Source organism: Martes martes (genome assembly GCF_963455335.1).
Source record: "Martes martes genome assembly, chromosome: 6".
NCBI lineage: Eukaryota > Metazoa > Chordata > Mammalia > Carnivora > Mustelidae > Martes > Martes martes.
The window spans coordinates 62,813,144-62,834,532 of record NC_137893.1 but is presented as its reverse complement, the minus strand read 5'-3'; the positions used below and the strand labels follow the sequence as shown (position 1 = coordinate 62,834,532).

Here is a 21,389-nt window from a genome sequence, read left to right as displayed (position 1 = left end):
TTTTTTGATATAATAAAACATCCCAACGTTTCAAAGATTTGTATAATTCAATGAACTGATATTTTACAATCAATGCACTTGTTACAAAATCATGCAATGGGGTAAAAGATTCATTCAAAGTGTATTCAAAGTGTAAGACAGACCTATGGATTTTAATGTAACAGTACAAACAATTTATTAATGTGATTTCAGCTTTCGCAATGCAAAACCTTTAAGAAATTATCATCTGCTGAGTTTGGGGGTAATACCAAAGAATATCTGTAATTATCTGAAAACAGTCCTCCCTTTTACCATGGAGGCCACATTTCCTTCACGTACCAGAAAATGGCAACCTTTTTCTACAGAGGGCCAGACAGTAAATATTTTAGGCTTTGCAGGCTACGAACATGGTCTCTGTTGCAACTATTCAATTGCTGCAGTGCAAAAGCAGTCATCGATAATTCGGGAAGGAATGAGCCTGGTTTGTGTTCCAGTAAAATTTCATCTACAGAAACTAAAATTTGAATTTCATAGAATTTTCATGTGCCATAAAATATTGTTTTTCCCCCAGTGATTAAAAACAACACACTACCACTACTCCGTTTGTGGGCTACAAAGGGGACTGAATTTGGTCCTCAGCACATAGTTTGCCAATTCCTGATACATGTCAAACAAAAAAACGCATCTAACAGACTGAATGCAGAAACAAGTATGAGAATCTAGCTGTCTTCTATTAAGTGAGATATTAAAGAGAATTGCAAAGATATAAAACAATGTCACCCTTTTTATAATGATTTTTTTTAAATTTTGGAGAATACAGTTATTTTCCTAAAAATATCTGTCAATACATAAAAGGCTTACTATTATTACTTTAAAATAAAGGATGAAATTTATCAGTTTTAATTTCTAATACAGTATTTTTTTATATAGGGTAATTATTGATAGAGCTAATCCATGTAAACAGAGGCTCTTCCTGGTACACGATAATTTTTAAGAATGTAAAAAGGTCCTAAGACTAAAAGTTCGAAAATTCACTGTCCTAGAAAATCCAAAAATTATTTCTGGAATAAATTCACAAAATTACACATTGCTTCTTTCCTGCTTCATATACAGAACAACAAATGGTCGTAGAAAAAGAGCAAATTATCTATGTTCTAGACAGGTAATATCCCAATACTCATGAGTCCGAGGAGAAGAATCAGGTGCGTAAATAAACTTGCACCTCCTTCAACTTGGCTCCCTATAAACTCCAACAAAGAGCTTCCTGCCCACCCACAGAAGTTATTCTTTGAGACTGTATCCTTACGGAGGCAGGGGTGTAGTTTTACTCTTACCTGATGCAGTGTTCCAACCTAGCCTCCTGCTGGAACACTGTGTCAACCCTGCCTCCCTCCTGATGGTTCTGCTCTGCCCCTGACATCATCAGAGCATCAGGGCTGAAAAAGAAGAGCATGAGCCTAAATTATTTGTTAAGGCAAACCCCGAAAGGGCTTTTATGCAAAAAGTACCTCCATGTATGAAAGTGTGTCTGGAAGATACAACCCAGTGTGATCACACTGACATACTGTCAATCTACATTTAAAGTTAGAAATGTGGGCACCTGGGTTGCTCAGTCAGTTAAGCGGCCGCCTTTGGCTCAGGTTTATGATCCCAGGGTCCTGGGATCGAGCCCTGCCATCAGGCTCCCTGCTCAGTGGAGAACCTGCTTCTCTCTCTCTGCCTACTTGTGCGCTCTCTCTCTCTGTCAAATAAATAAATAAATAAATAAATAAATAAATAAATCTTTAAAAAAAAAAACTTTCTTTAAAAAAACTAATAAAGTTAGAAATGATAATATTAAAAGAGCGCAAACTGCATTTTTAAGATCACACTATAAAATAAAAACACCGTCAGTGATTTTCATCCTTCTAGCCTCCAAACATTCTGAAGTTGCCAGATTCAGTTTAGTACAGTGTACCAGCTGAACCACCTCTTTCTTAAAGAGCATCAGTTCTATTCTAGGTTTATTTTCTCAGTAATACACTTAACATGCTAGCACTGTTTCAAAAATGACTGCAGGCTGGGCGCCTGGGTGGCTCAGTTGGTTAAACAACTGCCTTCAGCTCAGATCTGATCCCAGAGTCTCAGGATCGAGTCCCTCATTAAGCTCCCAGCTCCACACGGAGTCTGCTTCTCCCTCTGACCTTCTCCCCTCTCATTCTCTCAAATAAATAAAGAAAATCTTTTTAAAAGAAAGAAAATGACTGCCAGCTATTACTAATCTTATAGAAATATATACACTCCCTAAAGTCTTACGGTTTAAAACTTATTTTGCTTTCAAGTAGCCAAATAAATCTAGGAAGAATTCAATCACAAAGCCTCAAGTAAAGTTGCAAACTCATTTAATAGCTTTATAAAAGCAAAAGCAACTACATTAAAAAAAAAAAAAAGATTTGTTTATTTATTTGACAGACAGATATCACAAGTAGGTAGTGAGGCAAGCAGAGAAAGAGGTGGAAGCAGTCTCCTTGCTGAGCAGAGAGCCTGTTGTGGGTCTTGATCCCAGGACCCCGGGATCATGACCCGAACTGAAGGCAGAGGCCCTCACCCACTGAGCCACCCAGACGCCCGCAACTACATGTTTTATTTGAAATGTGAATACTATGCTTATCTAAAAAAGTTCTTAAAATAAAAAATAAACAGATTTGGATAAATTTTAAGTCTTCAAGGAAAACTACTAATGGTAACTTTTTCATTCACATTTGAAACATAGGGACTGAGCCCCCCATTAAAACATTGGGGGGCTCAGTTGGTTAAGCATCTGCCTTTGGCTCAGGGGCTCAGTGATCTCAGGGTCCCGAGATTGAGCCCTGGGTCGGGCTCCCTGTTTAGTGGGGAGTCAAGCACTACCTTTCCCTCTGCCCTCCACCCTCCTGCTTGCTCTCTCTCTCACTTGCTCTTTCTCATGCACTTGCTCTTTGTGTTTCTCTCTCAAATAAATCATTAAAAAAAAAAATGGGGATAAGCAATGAAAATGCAGAAGAAATTAAAGAATTTAAGATATGCTTTGTTTTGAATGGTATCATATCCATAAAAAAACTACATTCTGTCTGCAAAATTAATTTTAATTTTCAACAGTCCACAAAATGGAAACTTATTCAGTAAGCAGAACTTGATATAGTCTATGTAGATGTTTCTCAGTTTTTTCCCCAAGGATTTTTTTTTTTAAAGTGAAGGTAAAAATGTGTGTAACAAGGTTTGAAAGAAACAAAACATTCACCCAAAACCCCAATTAAATTGTAGCCTACTGATTTTTTTTTTTTTTTTTGGCAGAACTGGTCAGCATTTTATAGGAGCTACTATTTGACTCAGTTACTATACTTTAAAGATTATTACCTACAGCTAGGAGGCTCTCATTATCCAAATACAGCTAAAAATGAAGAAGCCCACTTAATGTTAATCCACTTAAGATAATTAGAATTTCATGATGAAAAATAACTCAATTAGTTATTGTTTTCAAAACTTACAGAGAACATTGTAAAAATGAGTATAAAGACCAAAGAATTAAAGATGTTACAATTCTGGGGTGTAATCTAATGGCACAATTAATAAAAACATGAATTCAGTCAGTAATCATTTATGGAGGGCCTGTACATAAGCACAGTAAATAAAGATACAGTATTGAGCAAGATGACAAAGCTCCCATTTATTTCCATGGAGTCCTCTTTCTAACAGAGGAAGACAGATGTCCTTCACTTCGCTTTTGAGTTTTGCAGCACAATTGTAAAGAAAAAATACAAAATTTGTCCTTTTAAAAAAAATAATTAAAAGTATCAGTAATTATTCCCAAGGACTATTATGAATCCCCTGATAGGTAAACCATAATCTTTTAAAGCCCCTATTGGGTCATCCTTGTAGACATTTTCTCCTTCAAATATTATCTAGTCTTATTAATGTCTTCACCAGGAATTTGAGGAGTTCTAATTATTTTGACCAGTTTCATTAAATGGTACATTTTTGCCAGTATCTGTAACTGTCCTGATTTGTCAGCTACATCATCTGGAAAGAAATGACACCAGCATTAAGAATGTGTGTAGGGGCGGTGCATGGGAGGGGGTGCTTGAAGCAATTCCTTAAGTGTAAAGTTGATGATGAATATGTGCAGTGCATATTTTCATGATTTTTCCTCTGCAACTAAAGGTACTTGGGAGAGTGAATTTTCAAAAATAAAGACTTAGAATTGTTTATTTAAAATAAAGATATATGTACTTTTTTTAAAAAAAACAGCAGTTTTAAAGGTAAAGTCAAGAAACTACCCAAAAATCCATCATTAAGACACTACATTTTTTTTTTAAAAGATTTGTTTATTTATTTGACAGACAGAGATCACAAGTAGGCAGCAAGGCTACTTTAACACGGGTTAAATTAAGGTGCATCTATATTATGGAATACATGGTATGATAAGGAATGTGAGTGACATCCCTGTATGTGACAAAGTATAAAGATGTTCAGCACTATTAAAAAAAAATCAAGGATGTACAGTGTGATTGTACTTGGTGAAAACAGTAATCTCCATGTGTAATTTGTGTTGGCTTTTCTATGCTAGAAGTTTCTGGATGAACAGAAAACTCAACAGTGATTTTAGCACAGGTTAGTCTCAAGTATGGATTTTTGGTAAATTATTCATAAAAAGTCTGTGGCTTTTAACAGTATTCCTATCAGAAGTCCTGCAAAGAGTTTTGGGACCCACATTATATACCGTATCAGCAATAATGAAACATGCTCCAATTTACTATGTGAAGAAGTGATGACGGAGGAAGAGACAGAATAGGGAACAATTCCTCTCCCGTTCTGAGCATCTCAAGCAGATATTACTGAATTGCTCGTGAGTACTGTGTTATAAAGACAGGAAAGAGTTTTAAAAACAAATGGCTCGGCTATTTAGTCATTTCAAAAATGTGAACGCCTACCTAAATATTCAGTTTGCACCCTGCTAGGTGCTGAAACATAACGAACAAGACTGATTCAGTTACTACAGACTTGGATCCTCCAGGCTAGTTTGAGAGAAAGAGATTTACCAAATAATCACAAAAGCTGTGTGTCAAATAGCAACTGTGCTCCAAAGCAGAATCTCTGTGAATTGAGTTGAAGTATACAGCATCTAAGTATGTTTGGTTTTTGTCCTTTTAAGATATAATGTGTTGTGGTAGATTAGCAGGTCACTCTGTGTTTTTAAGTAGATAACCATTCTAGAAGATGAACATTCTTTCTTGAATAACAGCTTCAGAGAGGTGTTTCCTTAGATGAATTTTGGTATGCTTTTTTTTTTTTTTTTTGGTAAGACAATAAAAACAAAGTCTCCCTTTGTATTTACTCTAGCTGCCAATTCAGTGCTGATCTTAAATACTAAATATTTCAATGTAGGCCCAAATAAGCACTCTACCTATGATCATTAGTTGTTCTGTTTTATCTGCTATTTAATCCTATGAACCTGGTCAAATAATTCTGGAAAAATTATTAATGTCCCCAAGCCATGTTTGCATGCCTACAGAAAGCCTAGTCTGGTTACTTCAAGTGGCTGTAATTCAAGTCACTCAAGTCACCCAAGTCACCACTAGTCACCACTACTCATTTATTTTTTGATAAGTTATTTAAATTGCCAATACAGAATACCTGCAGAGCTAATATTTTAGTATGTCCCAACATCACAAACTTATAGTAACAATTATATTCCAAAGATAGAAATGTGTTAAAAATATCCTACTTTAAAAGTGGCACACTTAACATTAATTCACTCAATAATTTATTTGCTGACCAATTAAGTACACCCCTGGCAAAGTGTTATGTCCTTAGGATACTACAATGAGTATGATGCATTTCCTGTTTTTTTAAGGAGCTCAGTGAGGTAGTAGAAAGATGAAAAAAAGAACAAGATTCAGTGTGGTGTGTGCCATAATAAGCAGCATGTAAGTGATGTTGCAAGAGATCAGAGAAAACAGAAGGTAACATTTGCCTGTCAGTCAGAAAGCCTCCAAAGGGGGAATACCTATAATAAATTCTCAGATCAGCCAAAAGAAACAGTTTGGGTATTTCCCTTTAAGTGTCTAAACTTCTAAAGTGAACTTCTAAAAACACAGCTATTTTAAATTACTTTTGTGGATACTGATGGATCCACAGTGTCACGCAATAATTTCTATATTCAAAGGACTTTGTGGACTGTGAACCTCAGGCTTATCAGAGGTAGGTAAAAAAAGATTAATCAGTTTCTCCCACCGCAAAATTAACAGAACTCTAAATTTATCATTTGTAAGTAGGCAAAGCAGATCTGAATTTAATATTGTGTAGTCAAATGTTTATAATAAACTCGATCAGAAAACCACATAATATTATGTTGGAATGTTGGAAATTATTTGATCTTTGGAAACCTTTAAAAAGTTAAAATTAGAGCAACAATGTACAGATAAATGCAGGCAAAAAAAACCGTGTCTCTTGGCTAAACAGATTTAACAGATGTAAAAAAAAAAAAAAAAAGAATTCCCAAAAAAGAAATTCTTCAATCATGAGCCCTAAAATTCAGTCCGTAGACCAAGTTTACGAAGACCCAGAATTTATTTAAATTAAAAACAAAAAACAATGGGGTGCCTAGGTGGCTCAGTCAGTTAAAAAGTGTCTACTTTGGCTCAGGTCATGATCTTAGTTAGGGATCTGGGACAGACCCCAGGAGCCCAGGCCTCCAGCTCCCTGTTCAGCAGGGAGTCTGCTTCTGCCTCTCGCTCTGCTCCTCCCTCCCCAACTCATGCTCTTTCATTCTCTTTCTCAAATAAATAAAATCTTTAAAAACAAAACAAAACAAATTCCACTGACTACATGCAATAGCCAGATTTACCAATCTGAATGCAACAGATAACAGGTTCAGACAAGTCTCTAGAGAATAACGTAACAGAATAAACTTGACTTATTTTCTTGTATTAGCATGCTATCAGTTTTCAAAGAATTAACGTCACAGAAAAATTCCAAATACAAGGCCCAATTTTTAAAACGATATACCAAGTACGAAGCTACTAAATTTCTTCCCCCTTTGGCTACTACCAAATAAGCTAGACACAATTCTTTTCATTTATTTCTTAATTGGGTAAATCAAAGTACTGTGAAGCAAAATTACCAACAAAAATAGCTCTCAGCTCAAGTTAGAGGATACCTAATAACTACCTGAAATGATTGGGAAAATCCTAGGATTCTTATAAGATAATGTTCTAAAAAACATAAAATCAATGCTAAAGTTTGTGATCAGTTTATTCGTTGATAAAAGGTCAGGGTACAATTCAGGTCCTGAAACATGAATGGCATCAAATCCACATTTCAGGTGGAGAAACAGAAGGAAAAAACAGAGTAAGTGGTCAGAACTTGCCCAAGGTCACAGGAATAATCTGCAAAACTAGAAGCAGACTCAGATTCCTAACACCAAGGATACTTTTCTCTTTGTGACATTCATAACATGCATATGATTCCTTCTGTATGATTTAGGCAATAAGGTCAGATCATGTATCTTTCTGGGTTAAACAGACACTGCCTAATACATGAAGGCCCTTTTGAGAGCCAAATTCTGTTTTAATTTTTCTTTTAAAAGTATAAAATTCCTTCCATCATAACATCCAAAAGAAAACTGACATAAGAAAACTGAAAACGGTAATTTTTAATTAGGCTCATTAAGAATTTAACGTTAAGATTTCCTTTATTCATTGTGAATTCTACTCATTTCTTTACCCTTTAAAAATTCTGCTTCCTTTTAAAGAAAGTTACCAGTTAATATGGGCATTTACAAAACCATTCTTGTAAACATGGTAACAAAAATAGCACTATCTATAATCAAACACAAAATTTCCAGATTTCTTTAGTCAGAAGAAAATAGTTGGGCTTTTGAAAGGAAAATGCTTGCACATTGCATTGGTCTTATGATAAACCAGGCATAGTCCTTCAATGAATTAAGATGCATTCAATGGAAAAATGTGGATATGTGGACAGGCTACCTCGCCCACCCCAGACAATATATAAGGCAATTTTAGGGTGGCAAACAACCAGATACTGTGAAATGCTCTCCAAATCTCAGGAAGTCAAAAATTAAACCGAAATAGTGGCATATATTATTTGTCTCTTTAAAACTGCCTAAACAGGGATGCCTGAGTGGCTCAGTCAGTTAAGCATCTGTCTTCCACTCAGGTCATGGTCCCAGATTCTGGAACTGAGTCCTGCATCAGGCTCCCTACTCAGCCAAGAGCCTGCTTTGCCCTCTGCCTGCCACTTCCCTTGCTTGTGCTCTCTCTCTCTCTCTGACAAATAAATAACATCTTTTAAAAAATAAATAAATAAAACCTATTAAAACTGACTAAATAAAACAAACCATTAATCCAAGTTCAGCCTATACAGCACATTCGGAGGGCAAACCTACTTATTCTTAATGAAATGTCTATGTTCTTAAGTTGTTTTTTTTTTCGTTTTAAGATTTTATTTGATAGAGACACAGCGAGAGAGGGAACACAAGCAGGGGGAGTGAGAGAGGGAGAAGCAGGCTTCCCGCCAAGCAGGGAGCCCGACTTGGGGCTCGATCCCAAGACCCTGGGATCATGACCTGAACTGAAGGCAGATGCTTAACGACTGAGCCACCCAGGCACCCCTGTGTTCTTACGTTTTAACAACTATCTTGATTTTGCTTTAGGAATTGTGTTGAGGCGTCTGGATAGCTCAGTTGGTTGAACATCTGACTCCTGGTTTTGGTTCAGGTCATGATCTTGGGGTCATGGGACTGGCCCAAAATGGGCTTTGTGGTCAGCACAGAATCTGCTTGAGATTCTCCCCCTCCCCCTACTCGCACACTCACTCTCTCTCACCCTCTCTGTCTTGCAAATAAATAAATAAATAAAATCTTAAAAAAGGAAAAAAAATATCAAATGCTATGTTTATCAAGGCCTGTAACCAGGTCCCTTCAGCTCCCGATCTTACCTGCTGAGTCCTCCAAATCAATCAGTTTGGGCATTAGGCTTTCAGGGAGTTTTTCTGGTAAGTCATAGCCATTCTTCCTAGCAACTACCAGATGAAAAGCAGCACAAAACTCATCCAGTGTCAATGCTCCATCTTTATCAAAGTCTGAAAGTTCCCTAGAAGACAAACTTACTATAAATATAATCATCTGCTTTGGATCCCTTTATGTCTCAAAAAGAAGCAAAAGAAACCCTTTTCCAGAAAAAGTACATAAAAAAATTTTAAAAATCCCATAGATGGGAAGAAGTATAAAAAAGTGAATACAGAAAACTGACTGCAAAATATAGGCAGTGGGCATATGGATGTTCAAGGCACAATTCCTTAAAGTTTTCTGAATACTTGAAATTCTTATAATAAAATGCTAAAAATCAGCTTAAATAAGTAAAACTACCAAAAAATGAACTTTAATCCATATGCATTTTTAAGTAACAGGATTTAGTTTAAAGGCAGGCCTATTTAATAAGTCACTGAAAATTTAAAAACCTTCATTTTTATTGTTATCAAAGGTACATGTATCCACTTTAAAGCATTCAAAAGAATTACAAGGCTTGATACTAAAAAAAAAAAAACAAAAACAGCCCCCCCATTCTTCCACTTTCTAGATGCAGAAGCAACCACTTTTGTATTCAACACGTAACACTAGAAATAGCATGTATACATTGCTAGTTCTTGATTTTTCAGTTTAGGCATTATCCATCTTTTTTTTACTATAACACTCTATGCTACTAAAAACCCTACTAATGAAATAATTTAAAGTAGAAATAACATTTATGTTTATCTGAGAATTGTTTTTAAAAAGTAATTTGTGATTATAATTTGTTTAGACTGACTAATTCCAACTACATAGCAGCTATCCAAAGACTTAGTTTGGATTTAAGTGGGAGCTAAGCACTGTTCTTAAGCTCATGACTTAGGATAGGTATAGGTATAGCTAATGGTATGGGTAATACATAATAGGTATAAGCTTGTTAAAAACCAGATGGGCTACATATAACCATGGATGAACCAACTAGCTTTTATTCCAAGCATTATGCTACCAATAAGAAACAGCAGATACAGCTTAAAGAATTTTAGCACTTTTTAACGAACCACTGTACTGGCATCACTTATTTCTTTTCCAGAGAGTGAGACAAAAGCTGATCATTACTGAGTTCTTTGAGAACATTCTTGAAAAGGTTACTCTAATAGTTTATTTTTTAAGGTTTGAGAATCTACTTGCTGGAAGCTCCTCTGAAACAACCCGTATTACACAACTGATGTGAAATACCACACTTACCAAATGTGAGAAAGTTCAAGAATAGGAAGTTTTGATTTTGTAAAAAACTCTTTAGCTGCAGATCCTGAAATATTAAAACAGCGTTTTTTAATGTTATGCTGAACTTACAGACCCAAGAATAAAATGTGAGGTTAAGAGTCTTAAGACTTTTATCATTGTGGCAAAAGGTAGGAACCTTAACATGTGTGTATGTCATGTTTTCTTCTCCAGTGATTATAAATTCTTTAAACAATTTGAGAATTATCATTTATAATCTCTGACCAATAAAATCATGCCTTTGAAATTATGAAATTGAGACTCTGTCCTGTCCCATCCAGAAGAATTTGTTTTTAACAACTCACCTGGAATAAATCCGTTTAGATCAGGCTGAATGGTTTTAAACTGATTTACATAATACTGTCTTTGTTCATCTGTTATTTTCCAGGGATCATCATAACTACTGGATTGCCTACGAATTTCATTGGCAGTTGTAGCTGATGCTACAGTTCGTACTGTTGTCTGGTCCTGTAATGAAACATTTATTTCCTCAGTACAGTATCTATCTATATAATTATACGGACCAAGATTGCTAGGTTATTTATCTTTGAAATTAAAACTTACTTTTTGTGGATGTTTAAAATATAAGAAGTCTTCACAAAGTCATCACCAAACCACATATTTGTTATAATCAGGTTACTGAATGTTTCTGCACAATGATTATATAAGTGCGTAAAATGATAGCAGTGTGTAAGCAACAGAAAGTTATGAAAAATGTGCTAAGAAAGCCAAGCAAATATATTCCTAGGCGCAGAAAACTTTCAAAACTTCGTTGAATAGTTAGAAAGAAAATCAGCCAAAACTTTTATTGAAACATTCCACTGATAACAGACTTTAAGACACAGAGTTCCATGTTCTATAAAGAGTGAACTTGCATTTACAAAATTTGCAATAGCAAAATACATATAAAAAAAAATGACTGCAGCAATACTCTGAATGAAGCAAATAAAAATGCAATACCAATAAAATGTCACACCTGGACAGAAGCAGGATGCATGGTTAAAAGAGTACTGGTTGGTGGAGTATCTGCAAAACTGACCCAAGTTTCTTGTGGTGGAAGTGGAGGTGGAGAGTGCCCCGACCATACTGCATCAGCAGCAGCAGAACCTGGAAAGAGAACGGTACACACGCTGGCTCACTTCTAGAGAAAAAAACAGTTACCAGGTTTGTACTATAACTCCTCATACACATATTATAAATGTTTTCTTTCCAACTCTAACTTTGAAGAAATGTTAATGATTTCCAAAGTGAATGTCTTCTGTCAACTTAAAATTATACCTCATTTAAATCTTTTAAATTGTTCCTGTGCTTTCCTTGTCAATACTGGAACTAATATAATATATACCTTATATTCTGGGAAATCATTATTTATTTGTTTCATCTTCAGAGATTCTGGTGTCTATAAACTTTTGTCTAAGCATCACATGAATAAGTAAATGCAATTACCATTGTTCAAAGTGATGCATCTGCTTACAAACTTTCATAGTTGACTTTTGCTTCTAATTAAGGTGCTTAATTTAAATTAAAAATTGCCGTGGAGGCAACTCTTAAAGGAATAGTATCAAGTTTCCTTCAATTTACCACCCTTAATAAATAACCGTCACTTCTAAAGAATTTCAAAATACCTGATTGTGCTTCCCCAAAGGGAGACCAAAATGGCCCAGGTCCTGCAAGAGGCCTCTCGTTATTTCCCCCACTGGGGTGACGGCTGTGCTTCCTCCATGTGTGTGGAGAAGTTGGTGGGGACTGCTGGGGTGAAACTACTGGGGATGCAGGTTCCTGGAGAGAATATTATTAAGACTTAAATTTTTTTAAGGTGACATTTTCATTAATAAGGTATCATTAAATACTTTAATGTAAACATCTATACAGGCCATCAACTGGTAACACGTTCAGGCACATGAATACCTGCTGATCTGTAGATGTACGAGGCTGGACAGTATCATGGCTTACAGATCCCTTTTTCACTTGTCCTCTTCCAGGTGGTGGAGGAATTACACCAGAGTAAGACCCTTGATTTTCAGAATCTGAAGAATATGAGGCTGCATGGCGAGATTCCTGTTCATTCTTTGAAGCAACAAATCTTGGCAGAGGAAGGTCCTTTACTGTTAACCACAGAAATAATTATTACTTTAAAATGAAAAAGAGCACACATTAAAACTGAAATATGAATTAGATATTAGAAAGAATTTTTTAAAAAATGGATACAGACACATATGTTCACCACTCCCTTTCACTGTTTAGGGAAACTCTAACCTAGAAAGTAGTAGAACATGAAACTGTCCTTCTAAAGGCAATAACAATAGCTATAATAAATATCCTATCTGGCTCTGTGCTTGCAACTGAGGCAACAAGGTGCCAAGGTCACTGACAGTAACTGACAAGAGTCTGAACCCAGGACAGTCTGACCTGAAGGTCTAGACGATTTCTTTTCTGCTCATATACGGATTCTCTTTAGATGTTAGAGCTGAGCTGTTAAGTAAAGGAGAGAATACAGCACTAGATTGAGACTAGATTAATCTAGACCCTTCACAGCAAAAATTCCTGAAAATATTTTACTGTTCCCCTACCAACACCATGGTATAAGGCATGATAGCTATCCACTTTAATCTGGCTTGTGACATTTCTATGGGCAGATATCCTACATTCAAATAAACAGAGAAGAAAGAAAACCAAGAACAACTTTGCAGATCAGTCATAGCTCACACCTTTAGACTGGAAAACACACACAGGAGCAGAATTTTTAGCAGGAATTATACTTCCCTTCACCATGACTATCTTCATCTCTCTTGAATCTCCATACTAAGGAGTTGGAAATACTAAGCTTATTCAGTATTTATGTAAAAGAATTCAAAATTATTTGAAAAGAATATGAATTCTCAATTCTAGAAGAATGATGTGAGGCAAAAAAGAGGTCCAAAATGAAAACCTCACATTGACCAATAAATTGAACCTGGTGCTTAAAACTATTTATAAAAATTCCAACATTACAGAAAGCCTCAAGTTTTCTCTTTCCTCTTTTCCCTATGACAACCACAGAACTCTGGATTTAAATGCTACCTTTATAGAATTTCCACTGACTTCGGCATCAATAAGCCTCCCAATCACAGAAAAACTAATTATCCTAGGTGACACTTCTAAGGTAGTCAAATGTCTGTGTGTAGGATTTAGTCTGCCAATATTTTAACTTTGTCTCTATCCAAATCAGAAAGTTTTGGTTAACTTTCTAATTTCAAATGAAGTCTTCCCAAACAAAAAATCACAAAGCATTATGTAGTTTTATACGTATTAGAAAAGAAGAAAATAAGGAAGGCACATAAGAAGGCGGTCAGTCACTACAATCCATCATTTACTTTGATAAAATTATTCACCCAAAATCTTTCTAAGCAACTTTTAGTGAATTCTGAAAAATCACCACTATTAACAATTTTTATATGACCATCAAATATGTATTAAGTACATACACACCATAACAGGTTTAAGACAGAGATATTTTTCTAGTATTCACCAATGAACCAATGAATGAAGCTAGAGAGAATACTAAAATGTCAGGAAGACTCAACAATTCTACTGACTTTACTTCGTTTGTGAGCATAAGTCTATTTTCATTTCAGCTACTAATGTATTCCATATTTACCTGTATTTATACTTTCCACTCTTAAAGGGAAACCAGACTGGGCAACAGCTACAAGTTTCAAAGCGATATAGAACTGACTTCTTCCAAAATAACCAAGCCTCGTTGCACCACAAAGCTCCATAATCTATAAAAGAACACAATGTTAATATTAAGTTTTATGATACTAATTCTTCAAATAAGCAGGTATTTAACTTCTGTTTATAATTTCTCCAAAATACATAGCCGACACATGGTATATTACACTCAAATGACGACCAGCTTCCTCAGGTTTCAGGTTTATGAGTCTGAAAATTAAAAGGCACTGACCTTATAATAAGAAGGTTATGGTTCTCCTACTTGGTAAAATCCATATGATAAAGCAATTTTATTTTATTAGAATGACTATTTTCTCTTAAGAGTTCTACTTTTCAGAAACAATGTATCATCTACTTTTCATAAATACTGTGCATGCAACAGGGCCAAAAGTTCCTGCAACTAATAGATTATTATGCAGCCATTTTAAGTAATAGTCATAAAATGACACAGTACGTGGAAAAAAGTAGGATACATAATTTTAACCACATAAACACAAATCTGAAAAAAACCAGAGATACACAAATCTATCAGCAATTTTATTAGGAGAGATTAAGAGTAGGGTTTTTCCTCTTATTTCCCAGATTGTATTTAATGTGGCTATACTACCTTCCCTTAAAATAATTTTTGCTTTGCATTTTTAAAGCACGAAGGTCTTCGAGGATCTACACCCTCATTCCAGCCATTTGACAAGTATCTCTAGACTGGCTATGACAAGTACGTAACAGACTAGAAAAAAGCAGCTTCGGTTATGAGATTAAATGACAACTGCAAAAGTTGGAATAATGTCTACTGTACAGACATTATAATCTCAAAATAAACACTAAGTGTCCTTGTCTCACCTTCTCAAAAGATACAAATTCCTGTAGAAAGGGAGCGTATTTGTCTCTTTTCTTTTTCCTGAAACACTCAAAGATTAGGGTACCTAGATGTTTGGTAACAATTCACAAGTATTTACTAGAATTGCAAAAAAAGCACCCACCAACAGTTAAGCAATGTGTCAAAATCACAATAACCACAAGAGAAGACATTTTTATGTGATTGATCAGCAATGGAGGAAGTTCCTGATTCTGCCACTAAGGGGCATCACTTCAGTGTAAATTTAAAAGGGCAATGAGGATAAAAGGCCAGGTTCACACTAGGGAACTAGGAGGAAAATGAGGGTAAGAGTTAAGAAGGCCACATAGCCTTGAAAGATACACAGGCATTTTGTTATGATTACTGTCCCTTTCCACAATTCTTTTCTGCCCACTTGGCACCCTGTAAAGGATCATTACACATCTTAGGTACTTTTGCTTATAAAATAAATCTAAAACATCTAAAATATGCCCTGTATCTACGTTTGATAAAGGGAAGACCTCAAAGGAAATCACAGGTAATTGCTTTGTTTATCCTAGTTATACGCGTTTCAGGTATCAGTCAGAAGGAGATGCCCAAGGAACAAGAAATGCAGAGGGGGGAGTTCAGAAGAAGGGAGCATGTTGTGGAGATGTGCTCCACAACTGAACCAGACAACCCAGGTGATGACTAAAGCTAAGGGAGTAAATGAGACTGCCTGCAAGCCCAGAGCAGGGAAAGGGAACTGTGGAGAACACCAAAACCTAAGGATAGGTATAAAAAGGAGCCTATAAAAGAAGCAGTGGGAAAAAGTACCAGCATAAGGAGGAAATCAAGGGTGGAAAGAGGTTTTGGAAGGTGGGAACAAACCTTAAGGAAAATCATTATTGCACATACAAATTCATGTACAAAGGTGTTCACAGGAAGAAGCAACCTAAACTTAACACAAGAACAAAATAGATACAGTTGATTATTAAACAACCATATAATGCGATAACTATACAACAGTTAAAACTCACTGCTTACAGTATTAATGTTATGAAAACAAAAGGCAAGATACAAAGCAGGCATATAAAAGTATAATCCCAGTTTTATTAAGATATGTACATATAAATGGTAGAGAATATGCCAGTGATTATTTCTGGGTACTGAGATTAAGGGATTTTTCTAGGTTTTCTTTATATGATTCTGTATCTACTACCAAAAATATTTTATATTATTTAGTCAGAAAACTAATAATTTCCAAACAAAAGAATTAGTGGGGCCAAATAAAAAAGGAAAGAAAACACATTCAATTTTATAATTAGGAGGTCTTTGCCGCTTAAGCACTAGTACAGATGTAGTAGGGTAAAATCTCATTTGCAATGGATTAAGGAATAAACATGAGGACTATAAGTGGAGAAAGACAGGTTAGCATGCTTGGCTCTCAGAGAAAGTAAGTTTAGAAGAGTAATCTTGATTCTCCTAAGTCTCAGAGCTAGCCAGTGGAAGAACTGGCTCAAGAAGCCAGGTCCTTTGATTCCAAACCCAAAGCTCTTTCTAAGGGGCTTGGGGGGTGGGGGGTTGGGGGCACAGGCAGAAAAGCAAGAAGGGATACTATCTTTCTATGGTATCAGATGTAACAAAATTCTAAGTTGCCCTGTCAGGAAAGGGGAATGAGATTTTGAAAAGGGAGATAAAAGGGCTCAAAGGCAAAATATTTGCAGTTATTTCTCTATAACTAATCCTGGCTACATCATCTACAGAACTCACTTTGTAGCCCAAGTCAGGCATATGTGTCACTGATATCTATCTTTCCGAGCTATGCCAATTAGAGAGGCCACTAGCTCTTGAAACAGCAGAGGCGGAAAGGAGCTGTAACATACAAACTTACAAAAAAGATCCCTGATGAAACAGTATCAGGAGGTCTGATTTATCATCGCAACCTTGTGAATTAGACAAAATTTGTCTCTTAAAAAATATGTGGAATAACTCCTAGAAGCAGAGCACTGGACCAAAGTATACATATACTTAAAAATGCATTCACTATTGCCAAATGCCTTTCAAAAAGGTTATTAAAATTTTTTTCTCCCACTATTAATATGAGTGTTTTTTTCATATTTTCTCCAGTAACCTGAAAAGACTACTCACACACATACATGTAGTTTTTTGACTACATGTATTACAAAGTTTCATATAGCTATTCCTTACTTTAGTTTTTATAATATTCAAATATATGATATAGGGGTACCTGGGGGGCTCATCTGATTAAGCACCTGCCTCGGGCTCAGGTCATTATATCAGGGTCCTGGGAGCTGCCTGAACCAGGCTCCCTGCTAGGCAAGGAGCCTGCTTCTCCCTCTCCCTCTGCTCCCCACCCCTCACCCACCAACACGCTCTCTCTTGTTCTCTTTCTCGCTAACAAATAAATAAAATCTTTTTAAAATAAATAACAGAATCAATAAATATCTGATGGATTTATTAGCCTAGCCCTCAATGTTTTTTTTCTTGTCTAGAATTTACTGGAGTATTCTCATATTACTTATTCCTCCAAATACTCTTTAAAATCATTTATCAAAATAAACAGATTTTAATTGGAATGACAATATATCCTAACTTTAACAAGATCACCTCCAGTGTTCTACCATTAAGCCTGATACTGGCTAACACTCTGCAACACCTTTGTTATGTTAAGAAACTATTCAGCTATGGGGAGTCTGGGTGGCTCAGTCAGTTAAGCATCCAACTCTTGATTTCAGCTAAGGTCAAGAGATGGAGCCTCAGGTGGGGTTTTGTACTGGGTGTGGACCCTACTTAAGATTCTCTCTCCCTCTCTCTGCCCCTACCCTGAGTGTGCACAAGCATGTGCTCCCTCTCTCTCTCTCAATAAATGAATGAATGAATGATTGAATGAAATATTTTTAAAAAGAAAAACTATTCAGCTAGTTCCACGTCCCTCTCCCTCTGCCCCTACCCCCAACCTCTGTGCATAGTATGCTCTCTCTCTCTCAATGAATGAATGAATGAATGAAATATTTTTAAAAAGGAAGAAAACTATTCAGTTACTTCCACTGGTCTAAGAGCTTTGTTTGGGGTTTTGTGTTTTCAAAAACCACAAACATAATAATTTTATTGTGTGTACTTTGGGGCAGAAAACTCAAAGGTCATAATTTTTCTCCTTGGTCTATTAATATTCATAATTCTATTAACAGAATTCCCAACATCAAACCATCTTTTGATTCCTAAAATGAATTTCATTTAGTCATGGTGTATATTACTGTTTCAAATAATATTTATAAAATTTTAACCACAATCTTAAAATGATTAGGCCCCCCAAAACACAAGAAAACAAGAACCCCAAAACCCCTATCTATACCTGAAAGGTTTGGAAACGGTGCTCTGCTGGCTTTGTAAACAGAACAAACAAGTTTTACTCTTCTCCTCTCTGCTCTGAAATACTTTAAATAGATTTAGAACTATATGTTCCATAAAGATTCAGAAGAATTCACCTATGACATGGGCTGAGCAGTATCTCTGATGTGTGTTTCACTTTCTTCCAGGTCAGGTGGAATAAACTAAGTTAGTCTATCTTTAAAATGTTTGATAATTTCCTAGAAATCATTTGTCACCTCCAAATTTTGAAATTTATTATTAATTCAGCATTATTCAAGGTAGTCTCACTTTTTTAATTGTCTTTCTATGGTAACTTGCTCTTAGTCTCAATTATGTATATTTATGAGCATGCGTGCACAGCTGCCTAATGTTGAGAATCACTTAAAGCCCTTGTTAGGATATGGATTCCCAGACCTCCCCAATTAGATTGTAACTTACCTAGGAAACCCAGGACCAGCTAGTGTTGTTGGTATACTACCAATAGCTACTGAAAACCATTAAGCTTTATTTTCACAACATTGGAAAATGTACATGTTCATGGTAAAATAAATAAATGGTATTTAAGGATATGGACTTGAAAATTCCTACAATCTCCATAAGAATAACAACTCTTTTCATATGTTCTTCCCATCTTTTCCACATGTATTCAAATAAATGAGTGCACATACTTAACATATACTTTTTACACGTATAGGGTCATACTGTAAATGACTCTTTTCATACAATATTACTTGAAGATCTTTTTATATCAGCATAGGTCTTTTTCATATTTTTTACATAGCATTCCATGCATGGACATACCTATTACAAATTAACCAATCCCCTACTGATGGACACTTAGGTTTTTCTAGCTTTCTATTACAAATAATGCTGTAAACATTCCCACGCATGTATGCTAGTGCACTTGTAGAACTGCAGGACAAATTTCTAGAAACAGAATACACTTTAAAATGTAACATAGTCAAGTACTCCAAAAAAAACTCTGAATGACTGTACCATCTTACTGACCAGCAAAGAACTTAGTTAGCTATGTGGTCTGAGACAGAAGAGAGAAGGGCTGAAAGTTTTCATTAATTTTATTGGCTTCACAAGGATATCAATCCTAAATAAGTCAGTATTGACTTTTTTCCCTGAACACTCTGTTCCATAATACTTATCAAAAGCCACTAACTTCCAGGAAGAAAAAGTAAACTAGATTATAGTTCATTTTAATACCTATAGAGATCAACATGGTTAGGGAATCATTCTGTATCATTCTGTAGTACTTGAGCAAGTTTTATTACTTTACTGTGTCTGAATTTCCTTCTATGTTAACTGGGGGAAATAATATACTACCTCTTCTGATTGCTGTGAGCATTCAATGAGGCTGTATTTAATAAAACACTAAAGTGTCTGGTCCACAATATAATTATTACTTTTTATTTACTACCCTGATCATAATGCACTTTATTCAGAGACTTCAGAGACTAAGTCATTATTGAAAACCACATTTTCCTGAGAGCTAAGAGTTAATGCCTTTAAGCCCCAAAGTGGGTTTTATTATAATTTTTGACGGAGAGTCTTCTAAAATATAGGAGGCTTTCAAGCCTTCATAAGTATTTTGAAGTTCTTGTTTAAGACAATACACTGAGCACAGGAAATTACCTCCTCTCCCTTCAGGAATCTTATTAAAACGAGAGTAAGGGAATAAATCCACAAAAATTAGTAAGAGAGAAGGGGAAACAATGAACAGGCAGGAAATCTCAACAAATGTTAGCAATTAGAAAGCAGATGGAGTCACGCCTCATACAGTAGGTGGAAAAAAATCAGTGCCAACAATACCTACAGAGAAGAATTTGCCCCATAAAATCCAGGGACTCACCTAAAAATGGTATGCAGGGGTATGCCTAGAGTGAGACCAGGTATGACTAAGGGTGAGATTGGAAGAGAGATCAAGATCCCTATCTCTGCAGCTGCTCACAGAATATTAGCAACCAGACTTTACCCTCCAAATATAAATAAACAAAAAACTGGAAGTTATATATCTAAAGAAATGTAGGGAAGTACTAGGTCAGCTGATATGGACAAGGGTTGTTGTCCCAGAGAAAAGCTCCTATTTCTAGCATTTAGTAATCCAGTAATTACGAGTCAGCATCTGGCCCACTCCTTCCTTTTTTTTTTTTTTTAATTTTAAAGATTTTATTTATTTATTTGACAGAGAGAGAGAGAGACAGCGAGAGAGGGAACACAAGCAGGGGGAGTGGGAGAAGGAGAAGCAGGCTACATTGTGCAGGGAGCCCTGATGGCGAGGCTCAATTTTAGGACCCTGGGATCATGACCTGAGCTGAAGCCAGACACTTAACAACTGAGCCACCCAGGAGTCCCTGGCCCACTCCTTCCAAAGGAAGACAGTCTTTTAAGGAACTAAATGCAAGAACAAAGAACTCAGTTATTCTATTGTTGCATTAAATATAAACAGGTTACCAGAGATCAACAAGCAACCAAGGAAAATCTACATAATGGAAGAAAACTGTCAAATTTAAAAAGAAGAAAAAACTGAGAGAAAGAATTCAAGAAAGAAAGAGCACTTAAAAATACTCTAGTGAGTATCCTCTGACAGACTTAACACAGTAACGTATCCATAAAACAAGAACAGGATACTATGAAAAAGGAACAACCAAAGAATAAGATGTCTAGAAATACACAGAGTTCAATGGAAATACTAGAAGATAGAGAAAAATTTCTCCAGAAGTAGGAAGGGGCAAGGTGAATTAGAAAATGAGAGAAAAACAGCATTAATTTGGAAGGCTTACATTTTTTATTAAATGAGGTCTACAAAAAATGCAGAGAAAATAGAAGACTCATAATTATAGAACAAGAGATTTTCCACAAATCTAAAGACACAAGCTTTCAGATTGAGAGTCTACTGAGGGCTCAACACAATGGGTTAAGGAATTCCTAAACACATTACTGTGGAGCTTCAGAACAGCAAGGATAAAACGAAGATCCTCAGAGCATCCAGAATATGTGTAAATGAAGTGGAGAAGGGGGAGAGGTACTGATCACCAAGAAGAAATACTAACTGGACTGGAATCAGACTTCTCATCAGTAACACTGAAGCAGAAAACAATAAAGCAACACCCTCACGTTTCTAAGAAAAAATTTTCTTTTCTTTTTTTTTACGAT

At 35.7% G+C, this 21,389-nt stretch overlaps 1 protein-coding gene across 9 annotated transcripts in view; it reads right to left on the bottom strand.

The window, feature by feature from the left end:
• Window positions 1-21,389, bottom strand: part of REPS1 (RALBP1 associated Eps domain containing 1) — an 82,074-nt gene that overhangs the window by 26,573 nt on the left and 34,112 nt on the right. For all 9 annotated transcript variants that reach the window (XM_080805500.1, XM_080805498.1, XM_080805502.1 and 6 more), the window contains exons 2-8: window positions 13,944-14,067; window positions 12,215-12,411; window positions 11,932-12,085; window positions 11,283-11,413; window positions 10,612-10,774; window positions 10,271-10,334; window positions 8,956-9,110 (exon numbers count right to left, since the gene is read on the bottom strand). In XM_080805500.1, coding sequence (XP_080661626.1) covers window positions 8,956-9,110; window positions 10,271-10,334; window positions 10,612-10,774; window positions 11,283-11,413; window positions 11,932-12,085; window positions 12,215-12,411; window positions 13,944-14,067 — 988 coding nt within the window. The remainder of the gene's footprint in view (window positions 1-8,955; window positions 9,111-10,270; window positions 10,335-10,611; window positions 10,775-11,282; window positions 11,414-11,931; window positions 12,086-12,214; window positions 12,412-13,943; window positions 14,068-21,389) is intronic.